Here is a 26,808-nt window from a genome sequence, read left to right on the forward strand (position 1 = left end):
TATTTATTTTATTTACCTAGGGGTGGGACCAGAAACTGCTTCAGTAAGTCTTTGATTACAGAGCTTTGTATCCCACTATTTCCTAGAATGTTTAGGTCATACGGGGCACGCCCCAATGCCTTGTGTACACACTGTTACCAGTTGCCTTTAGTTTGAAAAAAAGAGTAAGTAAGTGGCTGTTCTTGGACCAGTGGCAGAAGGATTAGTGGAAGGGTGCTGAAAATGACAAACAGTCGATGGACTAAGAGCAACGGAGTCACCTTAAATGTAGCTCTATTCTCCTGTTATGGTCAGGCTATTTTCCACATTCGCCAGTGAGGTGGGATTCCAGAACAATTGGGAATAAGAAATGAAAGAAGGGTAAGAAGGTAACAATGGTTAGCTTAGACCTAGGTAAAGAGTTGGGGCAGAACTTCCTGGCAAAATGGGATAAAGGTTCTAATGTGTAGTGCCGACATATTGTGTATGATTGGCTTTGCAACAATCAGGCATCAAAAGGTCACAAAATGATGTCTGACGAATGCACAACCCTGGTTCAGTCAAGATAAATGTTCAAGACACACTTCACATGTAATCCACATTGTGGCTCCTCATCCTAGGAGAAATGAAGGTGTAGAAAGAAGGTTGGAAGAACAATCTCCCTACTCAGATGAAACTCTGACAATGCTTTTGGAATGAATGAAGAGTGGGTTTGAAGGACCATCCTGTTGCCATGAAATATAGTGAAGGTTCAGAGGCACAGAGCGGCAGTAGCTTGCTTATTCACTTGCCAATTGTTAGGACTAATAAGAAGGTAATCTTCAAGAAAGATATTTTAGTTTTCAGGATGCCCACTGGCGTAAAGGACTTGTGCATTAAATCATATTAAGATCTCCAAGTACCTCCCAAAGCCATACCTAAGGGAACAAAGGTATTAGGCCCATCAGTTGTTTCCTAACAGCCTCATTGACATTGAATACGTATTCCCTAGTCATTTTTCAGAGACCTCCAACAGCCACATATTAGGTTTTCCAAGTATCCTCCTGCAACCCTAGCTTAGCCAGGTTCTGTGAAAAGGACATGACATCATCGATTGACCATGAGAGAGGATTGATGTTCTTTGCCAGGGCGCAATGACGGAAGCTTAGATATTTGCTTCTGTACTGCACTTTAGTGGAGCAATTTCTAGTTGCTGCCACCACCTCCAGGTTCTCCTCACAGAGGCACACATGTTAAAGGGTTCACTCCTCAGGAACCATGCACTCAAGCCGCGCACTGATAGGGAGGAATGTAGTGCTGTCACACCCTCCATTGACAGGAAGTCTTCCCCAGGTGAGGTAGATTTTTTTTCTCTATGGCAGATGAAGTAGATCTGAGTATCAAACCTTGCAACGCCTGGCAGGAGCAACCTGGGGCCAGCGACAGGGTCACTGTTCACCCCCATACTCTCCCTGGTCTCCCATAAAAATTAGAGGGCTCATGGAAAAAGCATCGAGAATTGGAATGTTATGCAGGCCTCCATGGCCCCTGCAGTGCAGAGGGCCCCCCACCCTCAAGGGGCCCCCAATCAACCAAAAGCCAATGAATATCTGAGAGATAAGGGAGCCTCAGGGGCAGGCTCTGCAGGAGGGCCCATACTTTTGTGTAACACCGCTGATAGAGAAAGCCCCCCGTCTGGTATATTGGCAGACTATCACCCAGGGAATTAGCTCCTTCTCCATCCAAGAATGAAGGGCTAACACTTAGTTTGGAGGTGGGTCGCCAGTGAGTATGGAAGGTTGCCTTCAGGCCTTGAAGCTGAGATTGAGGACTTCTCTGAGGATCTCCCATTCATGTAACATGTGGTGACAACTGCTCAGGCTGCCTGCTCTGGTGTTGTTGATCCCCACAACATGGGAGGCTCGCTGCGGGGCTCTCTCTCATAGTGCTGTATCCTTACAGAGAGGTCGATCCCTTGTTTTCTGATATAGGAGAGTGCTGCGGCATTGTCTTCATGAACCATCACCACCCTGGATCTCGGCACTGGTAGGAATAGATACAGCACCAAGATGACTGCCTTCAGTTCCAACTCCTGTGTGTGCAGGACCATGGCTGATGTATCACACAAAGCACTGATGTATGTTTATTTATTGTATTTCATTACTTCACATAGCGCTTGTCCATCCTGAGATATGAATTAGTGCACATTACAATGACAGCCCGCTCAGCAAGTCCTTATCTCTTAGTCCACCAAGAGGTTGCGAGCACCACTCACCCTTTCCAAGGTAGGAACCAAAGACACGTGACCTTGGATGACCTTCAGCTGGTCTTCTCAGAGCTGGGCCCCTCCCTCTGGCAGGAGGAACAGCTGGGAGTTCCACATGTGGATGTCTCTATGCAGGAGGCCTGTAGTCCCAGAAGGCTATGGAATCACCAGTCTATCACAGAATTAACAGTACAGAGATGGCCCACAGGTGTGCTACCATTACAGCAGGGCAGGTACATCCGGGGTCTTTAAATAACACGTACGTTTTAAGTATTTTCCTTTGCAGGAGAGGTCTTTTTTGTAGGGGACTAAGATATTTTTTCCACCCTAAGGATGAGGGCAGAAATGGAGCCGTTAGGGACCCGTCTCAGCCCCTGCCTTTTAGAACTGCCGGAGCTGAGCACCGGCAAGACCCGCTCCACTTAAAGCCCTGAGTTTATTCCAGTGCTTCCAAGACGCCAAACTCTATCCGTGACTGGATAGGGATGCCATTTTGATAGCTGTTCGTGTTTGTCAAATACAATATCAGGACAGGCCGCCCCGCGCCGCGTGAACAGCTGTTAGGATTCCTCAAACATTCTTCAAACGCGCCTGCTTTGCCCCGCTGACTCTCGGTGTAAAGTGAAAGGGCGGTCTTTCTTTTCCTGGTGTAGATCCTGCACTTCCATCTAGGCTCCACTTTGTCAAAGATAATGTTACCTTCACTTCTGCTTCTCTGTGTGAGGTCGCGCTCTCAGAATGAGTCAGCGGTGGGATTGCATTGCTTCACCAGAGGTGTTGATTGTTATCGAGGTTGGCATGCCCGGGAGTCCTCGCTACCAAGCCTGGTATCACCGGTGACGCTGTCCGTGATGTGCACGGGGCTCCTTTTTAAGACATATATACCCTTCGCATATAAGTAGACCCACTGGAATTATGCAATTATGTGGCCACGGCGTTTTTCGCATTATTATGGATTTGTTGCACAGTGTGCAGATTTTAACAAAAGCAGATGTTGTTTCCACATCAAACGGATAAAAAGTTACTGGAAGGCGCTTTGCATTGATTGACTGGTCACCTTTCTGTTTATTATTGGTGCATTGGGTGCAAATCTGATACTAATAAGTTTAGATCTTTGGCCAGATATTGCTAGTGTGTAAAAATAACAAAATAATGACGTAATTCCATTACAAAATGTGATGTATTAGGCCGTAAAGTTTGCCTTTTCTTACTGCATAATTTCGTCAACTCTGCCACATAATTTGCTCCTCCCCTGCCGCATAACTCTGCTGGCCTGCAATATAGGGTATTACAGAAGCACACACCTGTCCAAATCGACCAGAGGCTGTATTACACAAGCGCTCAGGAGGCACAAAAGGCGTTGGCGCCCGCTTTCTGCGCCCCCGGGACACTTAAGTGTTACCGCAGGGGCTACAAATGCTTGTGCGTCCACTTCTGTAATACGGATAAAAAAATGTGGTGCTCTTTCAATTTGCCTTTGATATGCAGCGATCTAAAGGGATGAAAGGGGGTCCCTTTGACCCCCCCAGACATTCCCATGCAGGTGGGTGCAGTCACTCACTGTACCCACCTGCAATGGGATCTCTAATCCCGTTTAGAAGTGCAGGAAGGTTGCCACCTGCACTGAGAAACCCGGAGCAGCTTTTAAACAGCTGCTCTGTATTTATCTTGAATGGGCTCGAGGGCAGCACATTCTTCCTGATAGGGTTTGAGTGTGCAAGGGTCCGCACAAGAAATCAATGGTAGTAAAAAACGAAAAGCGTATTTCGACAATGGCGGGTGATGCCTATTGTCCCTGCATAGACGGCGTTGTGCCGTTAGGGTAACGGTGAGGGTATTTGCCGGATACGGGAAAAAAGGTTTTCACCCGCCATTGTCGAAATACGCTTTTCGGTTTTTACTACCATTGATTTCTTGTGCGGACCCTTGCACACTCAAATTTTGAAAAACCCGAACAGGAGCGGGTTGGAATTATCACCGTTCCCCCGAAATTACGATTTTCCATACTATTGCAGCCCTGAAGAGTCATTGGGTTAACACCCTTACTGACGAAACACGTGTCGGCTGGTTTCTTTCTGTATGGATCTCCTTTGATAGGAGAAACATTCACATACTAATTAAAACAGGAATAGAAAGAACATTCGTGTGTGATCTTATCCTTGGAAGACTCTAACTTGATTACTCATATCGTTAAAACTGTTGTGTGCGCTTGATTGGTCAGTTTAACGGTCACTGTGATGGCAAGAGCATCTAAGAAGGCCAATTTCCCAATGAAACAAAAACAAAGCAGGAAGTAAAGCACAGGAAGGGCATGACGCCGGTGCTCCAACTATTTGTTTTCTGTCCAGAGCTGTCTCCCACCATGGAGCAGAGTGGCCTAACACGATATTTTGAAGTCAAAGAAACTGGAGGTGCGCAGCAAAAACTTTCCACCAAAAACATTGGGTCTGGGAAGGCGTTTACTCTAGAGCCATAATATTTGGGAAGGTTGGGGTTGTGGGTGGGGGTGTTCAAGTGTGCAGGGCTTAAAACAAACTATAGGCGAGACAGTGGTGGATAGGTGTGGGGAACAGAAGAAACACAGATGGGGAAACGTTCCCCCTACTACAGATACAGAGGGCCACAGAAATATTGATGAGCAGTCAAACTGCATTTTCATTTACACAACTGCACTGGTGGCCAAAATGTGTGATCATTCCTGCATATTTGTGTGGTAAAGGAATGTGGTAATGTCGCATTATTTCAATTAATTGCCGAATAGTTTGCACCTTCAGAAGGCCGAGGAAAAGAAAATACTATATTAAGACATCTAATAACCTTGTTACTGCAGGTTATTCCAACGTAGGCCTGCACATCTCCATGTGTAACTAATTCCTAACTATAACATTAATACTGCTTCACAGTGCTACCTCCAGATTTAGCACAGGCCATTTAAAGAGTCCATCGCAGTCGCTTGCCACAGATCGGTCCTGTATGTCAGAGCTCTGCCGCACAATCTGTCTGGGTTCTAAATTTCAATTCTTCACGCCCTCGCCTTAATTTTTAATTAGATTTATACTTTTAGGCACATATTTGCATTTTACGATGTCAGACGTGCAATGTTTAGGAGACAGCTACACTCTCACTAACTTATGAAAATGCCCCAACAAAGGGGGGTTTAGCCTATATTATATCTTAATATACATTAATATAGCGCTATTGGCTGAAGTACTTATCAGGGCTGACCATGAAAAAAAAACAGCCCTGTACAGGTGCAGCAAAAGGTTCAAAACATTTGTTTTGTGGTGGGAGACTAGTTAGATGCAGCTTTGAGACTGAACTTTTAGTGAATATTTAATTGTGTTCGAAGATATAACTGCAATCATGTATGGGGATATATTAAGGATATTTTGTGCCCATTTTAGAGACAATCCTCGTTTCCTGAAGGAGTATTTTCAATGTGTTAGTTGGTCATTGACCTGTGGCTGCAGTAATTGTGGTTGGCAGTGGTGATGGCTGGCATTAGGATTTTCTCTTGGAGCTTGATTATTAAATGTGCTGCAGTTTACTTGGACGGGTGTGAGTCACGCGCTAATTGCACTATCGGTGTATTTATAGACTGCAGATCTATGGGAAAGGGGCATTATTCTCCACTTTAAGAAGCAAAGCAGTAGAACGAGGTCCATTGTATTATTAGAAGTTGTCTCAGTACAGCAAGTGAGAGAGAGCTAAAGAGGGCGAGACAGAGAGAAGGACCATGAGAATCTGGGACTAGAAATTGGAAGAGCTAGATTGAGAGAGACTGATAAGAAGAAAAGAGAGAGAGATGTATACAGAGAGAAAGACAGTGTGTTAATGAGGCAAGAGAGAGAAAGACAAAGAGTGGGAGAAAGACTCAGTGAGAAAGAGAAAGAAACACACTCACTCACACCCACTTACAGACCCACAAAACCACTCACACACCCACTCATACACACATGCAACCACTCACATACCCACTCACAGACCCAAAAACACTCACACACCCTCTCACGCCGCCACTCAACACCCACTTATGCACCCACACGACTCACACACCCATTCGCACACCCATACATCCACTCATACATCAATTCACAGACCCACTCACACATCCACTCATACACACATGCAGCCACTCACATACCCACTCACAGACCCAAAAACACTCACACACCCTCTCACACCGCCACTCAACACCCACTCACATACCCACTTATGCACCCACATGACTCACACACCCATTCGCACACCCATACATCCACTCCTACACCAATTCACAGACCCACAAAACCACTCACATACCATTCACAGACCCACAGAGCCACTCACACACCCACTCATACACCCACACACCCACTCACACACCCACTCATACAGACACTCACACACCCACTCACAGGTCCACAAAACCACTCACAACACCCACTCACATTCCTACATACCCAATCACACACATCGTGCTCTGTTTTGCCTTTTCTGCATGTTTTTTGCCCTCTGTTTTGCCTTTTATACTATTTTTTCAGCCTTCTGTTTTGCCTTTTTTTCTGCTCGCTATTCTATCCTCTGTTTTGCCTTTTCTGCTTGTTTTTCTGCACTCTTTTTTTGCCATTTTCTGCTTGGTTTTGCCTTTTCTACTCATTTTTCTGCCCTCTGTTTTGCCTTTTCTGCTTGTTTTTCTGCCCTCTGTTTTGCCCTCCTCTGCTCTGTTTTGCCTTTTCCGCTTGTTTTTCTGCTCTTTGTTTTGCCTTTTTCCGCTTGTTTTCTACCCTCTCTGCCATTTCCCTCCTCTTGCCGTTTCCCTCCTCCCACCACCCAGCGCCCCAACCTCCACCAGGACCTGATTAATGGAGGGTACAGCACAGTGCCCTTGAGCAGGTCCTCCTGCCAGCTCCCCCTGTGACAGTTCTCCTGTCCAGCTTGCCCTCAGTCTCCTACCCTTAGCTGCCTGTCTACCTGCTGCCCTCTGTTTGTGCTTTCTCTGCTCATGTCTTTCTCTGCTTTGCCTTTTCTGCTAGTTTTTCTGCCCCCTGTTTTGCTTTTTTCTGGTCGTTTGTCTGTCCTCCATTTAACGTTTTCTGCTTGTTTTTCTGCACTCTGTTTCGCCCTCTTCTGCTTTGTTTTTCCTTTTCTTCTTGTTTTTCTGCCCTCTGGTTAGCCTTTTCTGCTCATTTTTCTGCCCTCTGTTAGGCCTTTTCTGTTTATTTTTCTTCCCTCTGTTGTTTTACCCTCTTCTACTCCGTTTTGGCTTTTCTGCTTATTTTTTCTGCCCTCAGTATTGCCTTTTCTGCCCATTTCTTTACTCTTCCTGCCGTTTCTTCACGGTGGCATGGTGGAGACCTCGCACCCCAGTGCCCAGATACCTCCAGGGATGCCAATGCCACGCTCTACAAATGCTGATTGATTGAATGCAAATGAGTACTGTATAAGAGAAGGGAATTATCCAAAGGTGACACAAGGGAAGGAAAAGGGCAAGTGAGAAAAAAGCCTACATTACAAAGTTACGTAGAAGGTTATCGAAAGTTATGTGGCAAAGGGCTAAATTATGGGGCAGTATACTTCATTTGAGCTAGAAACTACACTTTGTTAAATCTGCAAATAATGTGACTATTGCGGAAAACCTATAATTGTGCAGTAGATGCTGCAGCCACAGGATGCCATAAATTCACTGGCCCTCACTATTTGACATTTTTATGAACAATGTATTCATGAAAATAAACAAATTATCAACATTCTAAAGGCAGTTCCAGTTCTTACATGCACTCAAAGAAAACCTTTTCATGCGTATCCCTCTAAAATAAACATATAATATAAAATATATAAGAGGTCAATTGCTTCTATATTCCCTCCCAGGGTACTGGTACCATTTACAAACCTTCACCACAATCCCTCGATGGCACTATTGGATCATATTACATGGTTACCCATTATGCATCCTCTAATACTGCAATTCATAACCTTTTGACTTCCGTGGACCCGCACTGAATTGTTCATTACTGGAATCTACGGACCTCCACTGAGTCATTATTGAAAACAGGGATGCCACAACACACAAAAATACAGAAACAAATACACATCACACAAATATACAATGGATGAAATATTTAATTTTTTATTTCATTCACAAATACAGAAAAATCAAAATTTTAATTTTAATTGGTTATAGCTTTTCTCATTTTGTGTTTTTTATTCTAAAAGACTATACAATATATATGTTAGTCTCTAGCATATAACTTTTTATTTTTTGCTTCAAATGCCTGCTCTTTTTTCGGTACTTCAATTGAGGCCATCAATCGACCATACTATAGTCTTTTCGCTGTATGTGCGATATGTCCACAAATCAAACTAATAACTTAATTTTTAGCCTCCAATTTAAAATTCCTTTAGATTTATAGAACACTTAAGCATTTATAATTTTACATTTTATTCTATATTTATACACATAAATATAAATATATATCTATATTTATATCTATATATATGAGAGAGAAAGAGCGAGAATGAGAAGAAACAGTGTAAAAGAGAACGAGAAAGTGAGAAAGACACTAAGGGGTCCATTAGGCCGCCCGCCACTCTAACGGAGATCGGGACCGCCCGCCTAAAGGGCAGGGGTCTCGACATTGGCATTAGGATGCGCCCGCCACAGTGGCGGGCGCATTCCTCAAGTTAACATTGTGGCGGGCGGTGCTCACTGCACCGCCCGCCACAATGTTAAAAACAAATGCACGCATTTGCATAATCGAAGCTTCCGGCACGGCGCGGTGCCTGCCGCTGCGATTATGCAAATGCAGGGGGGTACCACAGGTACCCCCCCGTGTGCCACCCCCCTTTGGCTGTCACGCTGGGGGCCCACAGGGGCCCCCCAGCGTGAACACCGCATGCCTTTCCGTGGTGGCATTGCCGCCACGGAAAAGCATTGCACAATGCCCATTGTAATATGGCTGGCGGTGTCTCTTAGACACCGCCACCATATTCAACATTTTCCGCCAAGGCCACAAGGTGACCGGGGCGGAAAAGTGGCGGGCGGTGTTTTCTTCCGCCGTGGTCCCCCCGCCATACTAATATGGCGGGGGGGAATTCAGGGAAGGATGTCGGGCGGATTGCCCCCGCCAGGCTGGCGGTGGCCTCTCCGCCGCGTTCGACACTGTCTGCCACCGCACCCTAGTCCAACGCCTCAGCAACACCGGCATCCAAGAGAAGGCATTGAAGTGGATCATCTCGTTCCTCGCTGGAAGAACACCGAGAGTCCGCCTCCCCCCGTTTCGTTCCGAGGCCACCGAAGTCATCGGCGGCGTCCCGCAAGGATCATCACTCAGCCCCACCCTCTTCAACGTCTACATGAGACCTCTCGCAGCCATCGCACGCCAACACAACCTCAACATCATCTCCTACGCCGACGACACCCAGCTGATCCTCTCTCTCCCCAGAGACCCCGAAACCGCCAGAACCAGCCTCCACGAAGGGATGAAAGACGTCGCCGAGTGGATGAAGAACAGCCGCTTGAAACTGAACTCAGACAAGACGGAAGTCCTCATCCTTGGACCATCACCCTCCGCCTGGGACAACTCCTGGTGGCCCCCAGCCCTGGGCACCGCCCCCAAGCCGACAGACCACGCACGCAACCTGGTATTCATCCTGGACTCCTCCCTCTCGATGACCAGACAAGTCAACACCGTCTCCTCTTCATGCTTTCACACCCTCCGCATGCTCCGCAAGATCTTCCGATGGATCCCGATCGAAACCAGGAAGACGGTCACCCAGGCCCTCGTCACCAGCCGGCTGGACTACGGAAACACCCTCTACACCGGAACCACAGCCAAGCTACAGAAAAGACTACAACGCATCCAGAACGCCTCCGCCCGACTCATCCTGGACATCCCTCGACGCAGCCACATCTCCGGCCACCTGAGGAACCTGCACTGGCTCCCCGTCAACAAGAGGATCACGTTCAGGCTCCTCACCCACCCACACAAGTCTCTCCACAACCTGGGCCCCAAGTACCTCAACGACCGCCTGACCTTCCACACGTCCACCCGCCAGCTACGGTCCTCTAGCCTCGCCCTCGCCGCCGTACCACGCATCCGAAGAGCCACCGCCGGAGGCAGATCCTTCTCCTACCTGGCGGCCAAGACATGGAACTCCCTCCCCATCCACCTCCGGCTGACCCAGGACCACCTCGCCTTCAGGAGACAACTCAAGACCTGGCTGTTCGAGCAGTAGCAGCCCCCTTCCCCCAAGCGCCTTGAGACCCTTCCGGGTGAGTAGCGCGCTATACAAATGCTATGATTGATTGATTGATTGACCTCCAGCCTGGCGGGGGCAATCCGCCCGACATCCTACTGGGCCCCTAAGAATATGACACAAGGGAGGGAAAGAGAGAGAGTGAGAGATGGAGAAAGGAATGGAATAGAGTGACCTTTAGAAAGTGATGAAAACAAAAAGAAAAATAAGAACTTAAATAAATCAAGAAGTTAGTCTGTGCAAAGTTGCATTAATTCAAAACAAAGATTATCAAGAGAGCAACATGCACTATGCTCTTTGTCACTAGTAACAGAAATATGACAAGGGGGAAACAAATCTTTGACCCTGCAAAAAAGGATGAGGAAAGAAGTAGTAAGAATAAAAGTAGGAGAAAATAAATGATGGGTTGTTTATGTGCATTCGAGCAGAAGAGAGAAATAAATGGGGGGCAAAAAGATGTGCGGCAGAGAGTGTATAATACCAAGAGGAAGCATTTTACATAAAAAATTAGGACATAGACCTGCATCATTACAGAAGACAACCTTAGCCACAAACTATGTGACCAGTCCTCAGATGTTAAGAGGTGAATTTCTATCTGTAATGAAAGACCGAATTCCCTGCAGATCTGTGTGCCATCTGATTTATTGTCAAGAGAGATGGAAGATGTTCTGGGCACAGAAAGACTGTAAGAGGTAGACAAAGAAGCTGATCCAGAGTTGGCATGGTAACATGTTTATCCCTTCCGCTGGCCTGTCTGCATGTCCTGCACATTGTTCAGCTAGGAGCAAGATTGATAACAAGTGTTAATCAGGGAAGAGGTGGCGGCTAGCAGGCCATTTGTAAAGTCTACCTTCCACAAATCAAGCGTGGATTTAATGCAGACATGTTCAATTCACTTAGGACAACAGTAGGCACGTCTGTACATAAAGAGGACCATCCTGTCACCGTCACCTACAGAGCCAGTACTGTAGGATGAGAATTTAAATCTCACTAAGCAAGCTGAGTAGACTGATAACTGCAATGCCAACCATTACTATACCACATATCCCCTATCCTTAACATAAGCAACATTAACAATGAAATCAGGAGCAGCCTGTGCAGTTAAGAGCAGTGGGGCGGTGGGGAGATGGTGGGGGTGAAAGTCCATTTTTGACCAACACAACATTGGCATCCTTTGCCTTTACTACACAAACAAATTCCAGCTAGGAGTCCAGTATTACCACTCGTACACCTTTGCCCATCGTAAGCTATCAAACCAGTGCTCCTTACTTTGCACTGACTTCCAATGGCCAGACATTCCACCTTAGAGACCCGCTGCTTTCCCATATAGCTTCCGTGCAAAGGATGGCAACACCTTGGCTGATAACAGCGACCTACCACCAAAACAAGAAACACATTCTCTGTGCAACAACCGCACTCTCTATACCAGCATTTTCTCTAGGCAGAAATATCTGGGATAAGGTACTCCTGCCTTAGATTATAAGAATATTCCAAGCCAGAAGGGATTTCTGTGACCAAATAGAAGAATGAGACCCATGGAACTCCCAGGTGACTTTTAGCATGCAGAAGAGTGTATTTTGTTACTTATAATACTTGGTCACGCTGTCAACCTTCCAATAAATTGCTTAAATAGTTGGGGGCTCATTACGATGGCATTACGATCGCCACCGGCGGGGGCGATTGTTATGCCATTGTAATGAGCTTTATCCCCCGCCATATTATTATGATGGCGGTGGGTATCACTGCGGACAGAAAGTCGATTCGCCGCTTTTCCGCTGGTGGCAATCGTCACGATTGCCTGCCGGGCGGAGCAGGGCTTCTAATATGGTGGTGGTGCCTAGCAGGGACCGCCCGCCATATTAGGATGAGGGTGATTGATAGGCCTTTCCATGGCGGCGATGCCACCATGGAAAGGCTGGCGGAGGTTGTCTTTGGGGGCCCATTGCGGGTCCCCTTGGGGCGGGGAATGGGGGAATGCACTGGCAGGGTACCCATAGTACCCCCCTGCAGTTCCCTGCACCAAGTGACAGGCACCACGTGATGCCTGCCATGTGGTGCATGCCACGTGGTGCAGGGAAATGCTGTGCATGCCCTTTTACCATTGCGGACGGTGCTGCAAACAGCAGAACCGTCCACAATTGTAAAAGGCCAGGATGCGCCCGCAAGTATGGCGGGCACATCCTAATTGCGCGGCTGGGACTGCCGCACGTCTGGTGGGCGGTCCCTTCCCCATTATGATGGCGGGCCAACTGATGTCCGCCCGCCATCACAATGAGCCCCTTGGTGTTTTGCTCTTTCATATGAAAGTAACATTATGGTTGAAGACATGAATAAAAGTGTAATGTTTATTGTGAAATTAAACACACAAAAAAGCAATTAGGGCCTCATTATGATGGTGGAGGGCCAACCATCGGAATGAGGTTTTCCGCCCGCCAGATAACTATGGCGGGCGGACAGGCGGTCTTTCTCTGACCGCCTGTCAGACCTCCCCAAAAGGCCAGCATTGCGGCAGTGCCAGCAAGGCACCGCAGTAGGGATTATAATAACCCTTTCCGCTGGTCGTTCTGCGGCGGTCAACCCACCACAAAACGGCTGGCGGAAACGGATTTGGGGGCCCCTAGCGGGGCTCCCTCAATCCCTGGGGCTGGGACAAGGGCACTGGGGGGCACCTATGGTACCCCTCTACATATCCCTGCACCGTGTGGCAGGCACAGCATGGTGCCTGCCACGTAGTGCAGGTATATGCAAGTGCCTCTTTTTTTGCATAATGGCAGGAGCTGCTGACTGCATCCCCGCAGCAATGCAAAAAATAGGACCTGCGACCGCCGCAGTGGCAGTCGCATCATAATGCGGTTGGTGGGTAGGCTGCCTTGTAGGCGGCCTGACCCACTACCGCAACGATGGCGGTTGGTCGAAAGTCCTACCGCCATCGTAATGACCCCCTTAGTAATTTGTTGCAAAAAGATATTAGAATCAGTTTATATGTCAGACTAAGATAGGAACTAGCTCAGAATGTTCAGAAAATCACAGAAATTGTATCTTTCTTTTGTAATGGGTTCACTGACAGAATATCAACCTCAAAAATATAGATATAAAAAATCGAAGTAAAAATATAGAATGCAAAAATTTCGACTCCCTATACTTAAACTGGTAAGTACAAAAATATTGGAAAAGAAATATCAGTCAAAAATATAGTTTTTTAACTTTTTATATAAAATAAAATAATAAATATAAAATATTTTAACTAATAAAATTTAGTTTAAAAAATAAATTTGATTTATTATACATTTTAACAATTATAACAAATACACTTAATTAAAAAAAGTTAAACACACATAAATAATGAATATATATAATATACATTTACTGTAAAGCAATTAATAAACTATTCATTTTAATTTATTTTATCATTTTAAAATGAAATACAAATTTAGTAATATAAAATTCACCAAGGTAAATGACGTACTCTCAGTGGTCAATTGCTAAACCATAAGTTTTAATCCTTTCAACCGTTACGTATTTCGACACCAAAATGTGTCTTGATCACACAATATTTCAGTTTCACAGGAACGTGCATAAATAAACATTAGACATAGAAAAGGCGTTCATAGTTACGTCTGCCCTCATCTCATCCATGTATATATACCAATAACATAAAATCTAATAAACATTTTTTTTAATATAAGTTAAAACATTAAACTATTTAAAAATTACTATTCCCACTCCAATGAGTGCAACAGTAGGGAAAGTGTTGGTTAGCCGAGGGGTAAAAATTACTATTCCCACTCCAATACGTGCAATAATAGGGAAAGTGTTGGATATTGAAGGGGGAAAAATTACTATTCCCACTCCAATAAGTGCATCAGTAGGGTAAGTGTTGGATATCAAAGGGGTAAACATTACTATTCCCACTTCAGTGAGTGCAACTGTAGAGAAAGTGTTGGATAACGGAGGAATAAAATTTACTATTCCCACTCCAGCCAGTGCAACAGTAGGGAAAGTGTTGGATAGCGGAGGGGTAAACATTACTATTCCCACTCCAGTCAGTGCAACTGTAGGGAAACTGTTGGATAGTGAAGGGGTAAAAATGACTATTCCCACTCCAGTGAGTGCAACAATAGGGAAAAGATTGGATAGCGGAGGGGTAAAAATTACTGTTACCACTCCAACAAGTGTAACAGTAGGGAAAGTGTTAGATAGCGGAGGGGTAACAATTACTATTCCCACTCCAGTGAGTGCAACAGTAGGTAAAGTGTAGGATAGTGGCAGGATAAGATTTTCTATACCAACTCCAACTGGTGCAACAGAAGGGAAAGTGCTGAATTGCAGAGGGGTAAAAATGTATATTCCCACTCCAATAAGTGTAATAGTAGAGAAAATGTTGGATAGCGGTGGGGTAACAATTAGTATTCCCACTCCAATGAGTGCAACAATAGGGAAAGTGTTGAATAGCGAAGGGGTAAAAATTATTATTCCCACTCCAGTGAGTGCAACAGTAGGGAAAGTGTTGGATAGTGACAGGATAAAATGTACTATTCCCCCTCCAATAAGTGCAACAGAAGGGAAAGTGCTGGATTGCAGAGGGGTAACAATTAATATTCTCACTCCAGTCAGTTCAACATTAAAAACAAACAAAATATTAACAACAAAATAAAAAAACAAAAGAAATAAAAAAATATAAATGTTAAAAATATATTTAATATTACAAATTTAAAAAATAAAAACACATTATAATGGTAAATACATATGGCAAATACCTACAAATATATTAAATAAAATTAAAAATAATTGTCATACAAATAAATATTTTTAATTAGAAAATATTTAGAAACAAAAACATTAGTTATTACATACATTCAGTATAGCACCACATAATTCACAACACTAATTTAAAAAAATTTATACTTCCATAATTAACATAACTAATTACCAATTAAAGAAATATTATTAATTAAAAAACAAATTACAACTCATAGCAATTAATTCACTTACCACACTTTACCCCTATAATCCCCACAATGCACACCTAAAATGAAACTGTAAAGAAAGTATTACACAATTAAAACTTATTTTCAATTAAGAAACTAATACAATTTAACAGCTAATTATAAAGTAAGTAAAATTAATGTACTCCCCACCCTGCACCCCTATGAATGTAAAACCCACACAAAAAAAGTTACCCTATTTAAATATCAATGAATTAATTAATATTAATGATCAACTAATTATAAAATTAATTAAACAAAAAATACTTCCCACCCTTTACCCCTATAAACCCTACAACCCACACCTGAGATTAGTGGCACAATTTCCATATTTAATAAAAAAATAATATTAATTAATACCTTCTTATTAATTAATAAAAATAAATTACTTCTCACCCTTTACCTCTATAAACCCCACAACACGCACCTAAAAAATTACACATAACTTCCAAAAATAACTAGAATATTAGTGCAAATGTAAGCTTTTCATGTACAGTTTACACAGAAAGTTCAATTTTAATAATGCTTGCTGCTACACGCCAGGTGTAAGTTTAGAATTATATTGTATTTATCCCAATGAGACATGGGTCTACGGCAGTGACGTTTGCTACGGTAGCATTAATGGGTGACTGGGAACTCTTGGGAAAATATCCTGCTCCAAATTCCATAACTAATACAGATGCAACTGATAGCTTTCCTACAATCAGCTGGCTATCATAATAATGTCATTCCCTGAATGGAAGCCACCATGGACGTCATTTGGGGATATTCAGGGGTCGCACCTGTGACCTCCAGCTTGATCCCCTTGGTTGATAACTACCTTTGTGACCCCTGGCCTCAGAGGAAGTTCACGTTTTGCCCCCTCTGAGGACAGCGTCGGAAAGGAAGTGCCAGGAAGCTAGAGGTCACAGGGGCGACCCCTGAGTACCCCCAAATAACGTCCATGGAAGCCAGGTAGTACTGGCTAGTACAGTCCACAGCATGAGCAAAAGATCTAGGTGTCCAAAATTGACAGATGGAGTTTTTCCCTTTGGGTGAAGGGCATGCAGTGTTCACTGAAGAACAGTTTTCTGCACCAGCCCAGAGCAGAGCCGAAGCACCCGAGTGCGCTATTGGAAGGCAGCGCTATTTTTAACTTAGCCTTTTCAGCTCAAAAGGCATATTTCAAAACAGGGCGTGAAAACCCACAATCTAGTTTCTTTTAGTCCTGATTGAATCCCGCGCTACACCTACAGAGTTTGCGTGTAATGTGTCACATGGGAAGAAGTGTTCTGTGCAGAAGAAATGCAGACTCCAAGGGATGTTTGCAAATATTCACACGAGGCTGCATCTGGGGCTCCTCTTTGATGCAGATGGGACTGTGAAGCCTCAGATGGTTGTGGTGGTTAGTGGTTGTTTCTACCAGGGCAACAAGCTGAAGCCTTAGCCACTCCATCAAGCATCCTTCTTTAGTCTGGGTGCAGCAGGGCATCCCCTCTTGGACTATTTCAATGCCCCGTATGGTGGACAACGTCGGTATTTACTAGCTAGACTTTGAAGGCTCAGGAAGCTATCATTATTGTTGTGTATCTGTTGTGTAAAACTGCAACATTAACATAAAAAATATAAATGCAAAACATTTACAGCACGATTTTTTAGAAGTGTTATACGAAATGGGTGCAACCATGAACACATCTTGATACTGTACACTTAAAGCGATCAAATCATACATTTTTAAAAGATACAATGATTATCTCAGGAATCACTGCAACCTTAAATAACTAAGGGGCCGCTTACGATGTTGGTCGGACGAGTATCCGACCAACATCATAGCAGAAATGGGACCGTCCGACAAGGAGTCAGCGGTCCAGCTTCCCATATAATGATGCGACCGCCTCCACTTGAGTTGCAAAGTGTATGTTTTCTATTGCGACTTGGGCTGCGGCTGCAATTATTGTGTTTGCATTCTTGATCATCTTTCCGGTATAAACACCGTTATTTTTGCTCTGTATACATATGTTTCACTGTTTGTGCTCTGAGAATGTTGTTAGAACTGGCAGAGCCCCACAAAATCAGCTATGTCTACAATAAATACAAATATGTTTAACATCCGCAACTTCAACTTCTGGACATCTGCCCACCCCAAATGTTTCCTTTCTTTGTTGCAGTTAGATGTTTGCCCTCAGCAGCATCCTCACGGTATCCTTCGCCTAGGGTGACTACCTCCCTCCAGGTTATTACAGATGGAGGTTCCAGTCCTAGACTTTTGTCTGCTAGCCTGTTGCATTTTGGATATTGTAGTCTTGTTTGGATTCTTTTGATTCAATAGAAGGTCTGCAACCTGCCCAACATGATGATCATGAGAAGGAAACCCCTACCATCGCCCCCTGTCCTCTACCCCTCTAGTACACCGATTAAAGTATATATCTTGATTTACAGAATGCCAGGGGTATACATACCACTCTCTTTCCCTCTTGGACCGCCAACATTTTTTTGCCAGTACTCGTCCTCGCCACTGATGTGACAAATGCAAGGCATATCTTCTAACAGAGATTTTCCAACCTGTACCTTCTACTTCAGATCCTCTAATACCATTTAACAAGCCCATATTGACCCAAATATGTAAAGCTGGATAAAACTATTTTTTCTGCTGATAGTGAATTGCCCCATTGCTAGGCGCCGTAGACTGGTGCCCAGTGACGCAGCACCCACCTTCTGAGGTATAGGACTCCACTTTCAAGGTGAATCTTAACACCTTCACTGCAGTGCCTCTGGACAGGGAATCTATGAGAATTAGGCAGGAAAGTGTTTTTGACAGCCTGACACTACATTCTCTGAATACTGTGTGTCTGTTCTAGATATTCCAGAACACAGCCCGGGAATAGACTTTGTAGACCCCTTAGCACTAAGGACTTTGTCAATGTGCCAACATGAAACAGCGAGTCAGTTGAACTGCAACCAACCCGCCACCTAAAGCATTCCTGGTAACAATCAATTCTATGAAATATCACAGGGATAATAAGACAGTTACACTTAAGAACACTAGGAAACACTTGTTTTTTTTATTATTTCAAAATCAGACTCCTATCCTAGTGCATACAAAATGTGTAGTAACGTCTAGAAAAACAAACCGAATAGTAGCTGCAACATTTACAGCTGAAAATATTGCAACATAGTGGCTATGTAGCTTTGTGCCAACCAACCCTTATTTCCTTGGCTTTCTAAACTAAACTCAGCACCAAAAGGAAAGCCTAATTTGACTTTCAGAGATTGTTCACAACTGCATGCCCACTTCGAATAAGGAGGCTTCTTTTCAGTATAACAGCATTGTCTGTTATCCTTATCTACTTAAGAAGGCAAACTGGTAAGCCCAGCAAGGGAAGGCTAAATGTGCCTCCCGGTAGCCTTCAGCAAACGTAGGGGCAGATATTCTGCATGGCCTGTGTAGCCTCAGTCTTCTGTTATGAGGTTCCTCTCTAGATCCTCTCATACTGTTCTTAACATATTCAATATTATCTGGTCATTGTTAAATCTTTCAGAATAAACAGTTAGGAGGAAGGAGACTTAATGCCCTTTTACTTATTTTCATTCTTGGAAATTGGGCCCTTTGTGTAATAATAATAAACAAGAAAGTGAATTATCAGATTCCATGAAATCTTATTTACAACTCAAAAACAATTATTTAGAACGGATAATTTAATTCAGATATACGATGAATATATTCAAGCAGACTTGATTGTCATATTGCAAAGAATAATGACATTAATAAAAGTGCATTCTATGTTGGTCTCGTATATATTAATAAATAACATGGGCAGCTTAAAAAGGGGGATACCTAGAAGGAAAAAAAATACACAGTCACACCCTCTAGGACATGATAATATGAGTGTTTTCTTGCACTTCCTGAAGATCCGTGTAATGCCTTCATACAAACAAGCCAAGATGGACAAGATACAGCTAAGCAGGTTTTACGGTCTCGCCTGGACACAACAGACTCAGTTACTCGTACAGTCGGTACAAGTGTCATGATCAGATGGCATACCTGGATGTGCTCCACATTATTCTCTAGAGATCTCCAGTCATCATTAGTGGATAGGCCCTTTGATGGGTCCAGAATTTATATTGAAAAGATGTATGTGGCTCTGGTGCATTCCAAAAACAACAAAGCTACAGCTTGTTGCTTGTGAGGGGTTTCCATGGCCCACTAATATGGGCATCACCATTCAGCAACATATACAGACATTTCATAGTGCAAGAAGAAAAAGCAGTTTCCTGGCCATCATCGTCTCCATTCAACACCTTCAAAAACCTTTTGTTTTGGCTACGAAGGGGCCTCTAGAACTGGTAGAGGTCTAGATAAGACATTGCATACCCCACTGGCACTCAATCACACAGCACTTATGGACCCTCCACATTATTGAAGAGGGTCATGTTCTTCTCTTTATTGACACCTTTCCTCGCATTTCACATGTTTTTACCCAGACTGTAGTGGACCACACTAAAACCCTTTCCAACGAAATGCTGAGGTTGCTTCATAAAGGTGACTGCAAATTCCTTCCAAATTTTATTTCCCAGTCCCAGGAAGGACGGGTCTTGAGTGTGATCCTAGAACTCAGTTTTGAATTTGTTCCTCCAGAAGGAGAAGTTCAAGATGACTACCCTGGCACAGGTTCTTCTGGCCTTGGATCACAGTGGTCGAATGGTGCCCCTTGGCATGCAGGACATCTACTTTCATGAACCAGTCCAGCAATCCCACAGGAAGCATCTACTCTTTGTAGTGGGATTGGACCACTTCCACTTCACCATCGTGCCCTTCACCCTTTGATCTTTTTCTATCAATGAGTCCAAGTTCCATCTTCAACATTCACAGCCGCTACCATTTATTGGGGCTACATTGGAGAAAATTTCGCAGTCAAGTTTTTTAACCCTCTGCATCATGGTCACAGTGCAAAAGTAAATGCACAAACGAAGGTCTGCTGTCTCTTTCACGGCTCTTCAACCAATAAAGCCAAGCCCAAACTGTCTGGCCAGGTCCCCTATTACGAGTGGTCCAGTTAATTGCGATGTGTGTGGTAACCGTTGTTACAGCCCATATCACAATTATGGCTTTTGTGCTAAATACCAGCATGTCAAACATCTCGATATTTGTTGAGGAAATTGCCTGGTATTGAAAAGACCAAACAAAAATTGGTGCAGGTGATAAATTCCAGCTCAATGGAGTCGGATTTTATCAATAGAGATAAATATCACAGTATTTATAAGGCCACTCATAATTAGGGCTTTTGTAGGAACACAAACAACTCCAGACACCTGGCTGCACAGGTAGCACAGGTATGGCCAAAAGTGGGTCATAACAGATACTCAAGTTGCACCTTGCGGATAAGGACCAATAATGCTGAAACGTGTCACATTTTCCTTATGTTTCCATTCTGCAGAGAAGTGGGCAAGCAGTTTGGGGAGGCTATCCTTTTTTGGACCTGGTTAAGACTGATTTGCATATGGTTGTCCCATTCTGTAGTGGAAAAGGTAAAAAACAAATATCAAATCGAATATCAGCTATGATTTACATTAACACAGGCAGTTTGCCCATCACTTTCTGTGTTTCTCTTGATATGGCCTAAGTGACAGGGTCGGTATCAGTCAGTACAATACAACCTAAAGCACCACTTCTATGAAGGGACTCAATAGGCTAAAACGTACCTGAGGTTTCTTGTGTTTCCGCAGTTGCAGGCGCTCCTGACCTGTTTGATAGGTGGCAGAGAATGTTCGCAAATGGTTGTATTAGGACAGAGGACAAGAAAAATTAGATAGTAATTAGCAGACATTAGGATTAATTAGAGCATTCCATTCATTAATTTTTGTGGCTTTCAGTCAGTCTTTTTAGGTCTAGCTACAGACAGCTTTATTTGTGGATTGACTGTCATATTAGATGTATTATAGTGTTTTTATTCTTATTTAATGTAAAGCTGTGTGCATATAACACAGCCATGGAGTCCTGTGACTACTTCACATGCTTCTCTGGAGCCTGGCGTCATCGGAGTATTCCATTGTTATGATTCTGTTTCTTTCTGTTACCTCAGTTGAAGTACTTGTTAAAGACAGCTCTGTGCACATTGTATTGCTCATTATTAAAATTACCTCATGTCATCAATTCTTCAAAAAGTACAATGAGAAGAGGTACAGGGAGAGAGGAGCTTTCATAAGTTTTTCATGTTTTACCATTGCTCTGATGGGTTTTTCCATTAAGCTCATGGTATTTTGTGGATGGCTATTCTGTCTCATTTGTGTCTCGATTAGGTGTTGGTGTGTGAATGATTTTTTCTTAGCGTCCAGATGCAAAATTACATATTTAAATTTGAGCCTCAGCGTGTGTTCTTTTTATGTATACTGACACAGCAGTTTAACTGTTGATTTATGTTTTTTTACTTTAAGAAGTACATGCTGTTTGGATGCCTTAGGCTGTCATAAAGACAGTGCTAGTCACTAATCACTCTTGTGTGTTCATTTGTTTTTCTTACTGTCATGACAACATATTGTTCGATTTACAGTTTGTTACTGACAGAATAAAGATGTGTACATACCTTGTATTTCTCAAAGATTCAACGAAAATATTGTCTAAATTACTTGTTATGCCACGTTTTGCTGTTCATACTTTAAAATGTCACCACTTACAACACACATTTCATTATATGACAACTTGTCATTGACAGTTTTCTTTTGAGGTAGAGTGTAACTCTGCTAATGCAGTCTGTTCAGCAACGGGGCCCAAATCCCAGCTTGCATATTGCTTTACTATCTAGGAAAGCAGGCGGGTGCAACACACCCACTTCCCTAGCTATCATCAAACACATCCAACAAAAAAAATCCTGACCAATTACCTTTACCAATGCTTGCTTTCTCTCTGGTCACTACTGACCCCGTGGTGCAGCAGAAAATGTTCTCAATTCCAGTCTCGAAGCAATTTCGGGATCATGTGCAGGGCAATCCTGTGCAGGTGAAATACATCAATATGCAAATGAGCCCTACTTTTATCTAAAATAAGACCGAAATGCAAATGAGACGTGAATAGGCAGGTGTTGGGATTTCTTCTGCTGCACTGGCCGGGCCGCTCTTGCCAGCTTAATGTTCTTAAAGGGCACTTTGCCAAGGACTAACGCTGGCTGCAAATGGATGTGTCAGGTGGCTGAGGTTCAGGGGAGAACAGTCCAGCTCGAAGAGTTCCATTCCTCATTGCAAGCTCTGGTGGGCTCGCGCATTGCGGCACTGCTGACGAGGGGAGATTCTGAAAGTTGGCTCAAAAGCAGCAATTTTAAGTTATAAAAAAGGATAAGAAGTCCCTGTTAATGGCAGCCACGGAGATAGTTTTAAAAGGCCATTTGCACGCATTAGTGCAACATAGGTGTGAAAAAGCATGATTTACGAGTGAAAAAGTATTTTTAAAATAAAAAAAACGAGTTTACATTCTTTAATTGGTTTTTATTAATGCTTAATATCACACCAGGGTGGTATATGTGTAAGTAAATCTGCTCCCATGACAGGTGCGTGTGGGAGGCGTTCATGGACCTATGGGGAACACCTAGAAAACCACGCGTTTCTGAGTGTTCACAAACCACTCCTAAGTACATTAACAAGCTGGATAAAGTGAACAGAAAGAATATTGATTCCAAAGTGAACTACAGAGCTGGTTAACCCTGCCCTTTCCTTCTCTTTCTCCCCAGAATGTCTTCGAAAGCAAGCCGACCCTTCCCGAGTACAAGGTGGCGTCGGTGCAGAAGGCCCGCTTCATCCTGCTGCACTACAGTATCTTCAAGGCGCTATGGGACTGGCTGATCCTGCTGGCTACCTTCTACGTGGCTGTGACCGTGCCCTATAACGTCTGCTTCACGGGCACTGACGACAGCGTGGCGGCCGCGCGCAGCACCATCGGCAGCGACATAGCCGTGGAGATGCTCTTCATCCTTGGTGAGTCTCTCTCGGTCCCTCCCTCCCCGGCTCTGTGTCCCCCTCCCCCTCTCCCCGCACAGGATGAATTCAATTTCAATTCAATTTCAATTTATTTAAGTGATCGGTCTTTAAAAACAAAAACCATTACATCAAATTACATTTTTAAATAGTACTACTACATACTTGTATAAACAAATAAAATCGTTAGTGGAATTTTGACACAGTTAATCTACAAACTACTTCTGTGCAACAATTATATAAAAATTCATTTGAAATAGAGATTTGGAAAGTCCATGTCTCTGTAACAGCCCATATATAGGCAGGCATTTTGCTTTTTGGAATTTTTATGGTTATCCAATAGCTTTAAAAAATCTATTTCGATCTCCACAGAGTTTCAACCAATTTCCTTTAAATACAAAAGTTTTACCACCCTGCATACTAGGGGGATTGAGGACCCGCCGAGCCAGGTGATTACTGCTTCTCTACACGTTCGTATATTCATACTATACAGTAGTACTTTTAATAGTGACTTCCGTTCTTTTATTAACTTTGGGCATACGCAAAAAATATGTTGAATATATTCATATTTGTATCTGCATAATCTGCAGTTTCGATTTTCCCTTTGATCCTTCCATAATGGGATTAGGTCTTTTGCTTCCCACATGCCAAGACGCAGTCTCATAAATTGATGTTTTAGGGTAAGTGAGAAATAGGCTGATAAATATTCCTGAGGCTTTCTTATCCCATATGAGCTGATCACCGTCCAGGCATGCCGTCTTTGAAGTAAGGTATTCTCATCCGTTGAGTGAGACAAAAGTTTTATTGTAGTGTTGTTTAGTTTATTGAAGGCCTTCTTCCCTATGATGAGGTTCCAAATGTCTTGGGCAGACTGGTCCTCTGTCACCTGGTTTAAATAACTACCCCAGAATCCTTGTGTTTTCTTTTCTTTGTGTCTCTCTATTTCTTTCCAGCATAGTTGGTCTATGGTCCCACTTTCAGAAGCATGCAAACTTCAACATAATTTAATAAAGGTGCCTTTGCTCCGAAATACCTGATTTAGCAAGCCAAACTCTAGCTGCACCTGGGCTGGTGATGCGCTTTGTTGGATATGGGAAACTGTTTTATAGACTTTTGTTTGTATTTTGTTCAAGGCAGGGATTGCACATCCTTTCATTATTTCAGTGCCATAGGTTACTGTTGGCATTAACTGTGCATGCATGACAGTTAATAGGATACCATATGATGGACAGCTTACTTTCCTTTTTAATACGTTAACACCATATATCAGGTTTTGAGTTTTTTGCCTCATTGTGGTGAACTGTGATTTATAGCTCTATTTTTGTTCTACCTTGAATCCAAGATATTTATAGGAGGCGACTGCCTCAACTTTTTTTCCCTCTATATGCCATATGTATTTCTTGTATTTGGCATCCACTAGCCGTACAACCTTTGTTTTTAATGAATTCAATACTAGCCCTTGTGCTGTGAAAAATTTGGCAAAGGCATTCCTCGTTGTAAGCAAATTGGAGTTTGACTTAGTAGCACTAGATCGTCGGCTTTCTGAAGGCACCTGATTTCCTCGTTAACTATAGATGGGGGATGACAATTGATTTCCAGGAGAGCCTCGTAAGGTCAGATATATACAGATTGAAAAGAGTTGGAGCTAACACGCACCCCTGTTTCAGACCATTTTGGGTGTATATTTTCTTGATTATCCACTGGCCATCCACTAATTTTACCCGACTCCATGTGCACAAATATAATTCTTTGATGGCATTTAATAACTTTGTAGGGATGCCCCAGCTGTCCAGTTTTTCCCATAGTCATTTACGGGGCACGCTATCGAAAGCTTGCTTGAGGTCCACAAAACAGACGAACAAGCGGGTATTCCTAAATTTGGCTTTTTCGGCTAACAATATTAATGCCGTTAGGTTTGTTGAGGTGCCTGCTCCAGCCCGAAACCCTGTTTGCGATCTTGGGATGCAGCTGTAATCGTCTGACCATTTTTTCAATTGGGTTAGCAAGCAGCTCGCATATAACTTAGCTTCAACGTCAATTAAAGCGATTAATCCTTAGTTTATCAGCTTTGTTGAATTTCCCCCTTTAAAAATTGGCTGGATGATGCTTCCCCTCCATGATTTTGGAATTCCGTTTGTCATGAACAGCTCGTTGAAGAATGGAGTAAATTAATGGGCCTAATATGAAGCTTCTCACTTGAAAAGGGCATTGGGGATTCCATTGGGGCCTGGGCCACCCTCTGAGTTTAGTTTCTTTCTAATTTTTATTAACTAATTTACTTCCGTTAATTTATCGCAGGTTTTACATTGTGGGGTGATATGTTTATTATTCGAATTGATGACCCCAAGGGGAGTCTGCGTTTTTTGCGCTGTGCTCCTCCTGCTGTCCTTTTTTGCTGTTTGACCGACTGGTGTTGATTTGAGCTTTGGTTCTTTATACATACTCATTATGTGAGCTACCCATGTATCCTCATTTATCCCTGCGTTTTGGTGTCTATTTGTCCCAAGTGTCAGTGAATGTATCTGATACCAGAAATGTTTTCCGTTCCGTTGTTTACTTGCCAGAAGAAGTTTATTTCATATTGTAACGCGGTGTCTGGTTTTAGCTGCTCAACAGTTTTTCTCATATTGTGTTCTTAATTTTATATGCTCACTCTGTCAGGTTTTTCCCCCATTTTTTACTGGTTTGAGACTGATCTAATTTCGCACACGATTAGGCTTTTCTGCTTGCATAGTTCATGACTGAACCAGGGCTGGTGACTGCTTGTCCGGTTGGGTTTCCTGTGATACATAGAAGGATATTGCCTCTTGTCCGCGAAGCTTTCCATTAGGGCTCCCGTTAGATTTTACCAAGCTCTTAATCTCTCGCCCTTCCCAGCTTGAGGTGACTCTAAACTTTCGGTTTCCTCTGAACTTCCTTCACTCCTTCCCGCTTGGAGATATACTTCAGCCATTACCTTCTCAATCCCTGTTTCTCGCCATTTCAATCTTTTCAAATTATAAGCACGTGGTGTGGAGAGTAGATCTTTAGTTGCTATCCGCCTGGCTGTAATTTGCTCCAATTGCAATGTTTGTGGCATGTGATCGCTCTCTATGCGTGACACGATTTAGAATTTTTGCGTCTGTCGCGCTACAGTTTCACTCACTAAGGTATGGTCGATGGCAAACTTTTGGTCCGCTTAAAAAGGTCATTGCTGCTGGTGAATCATCTTTTGTGTTTCCATTAAGATGTATCAATCCTAGTGTTTCAAATTGTCGTCTGAAATTGTTTCCCTTTTTGTGCAGGATCCCTGGGGTATTACATAAATTAATGTTGAATTCACCTGAGATGATGAGCTGTGCCTGACAATAAAGCCTTTGTAGTGATTTTATTATTCCAAACAACATGTTCATATGCTCGCCTTTTGTCTCCTCACTTGGG

At 43.3% G+C, this 26,808-nt stretch overlaps 1 protein-coding gene across 1 annotated transcript in view; it reads left to right on the top strand.

Annotated features, from left to right (window-relative positions):
* Positions 1-26,808, top strand: part of KCNH4 (potassium voltage-gated channel subfamily H member 4) — a 297,438-nt gene that overhangs the window by 63,482 nt on the left and 207,148 nt on the right. Inside the window, exon 5 of the mRNA XM_078640671.1 lies at positions 23,145-23,388. Within this exon, the coding sequence (XP_078496797.1) occupies positions 23,145-23,388 (244 nt within the window). The remainder of the gene's footprint in view (positions 1-23,144; positions 23,389-26,808) is intronic.

Source organism: Lissotriton helveticus, chromosome 5_1 (assembly GCF_964261635.1).
Source record: "Lissotriton helveticus chromosome 5_1, aLisHel1.1, whole genome shotgun sequence".
NCBI lineage: Eukaryota > Metazoa > Chordata > Amphibia > Caudata > Salamandridae > Lissotriton > Lissotriton helveticus.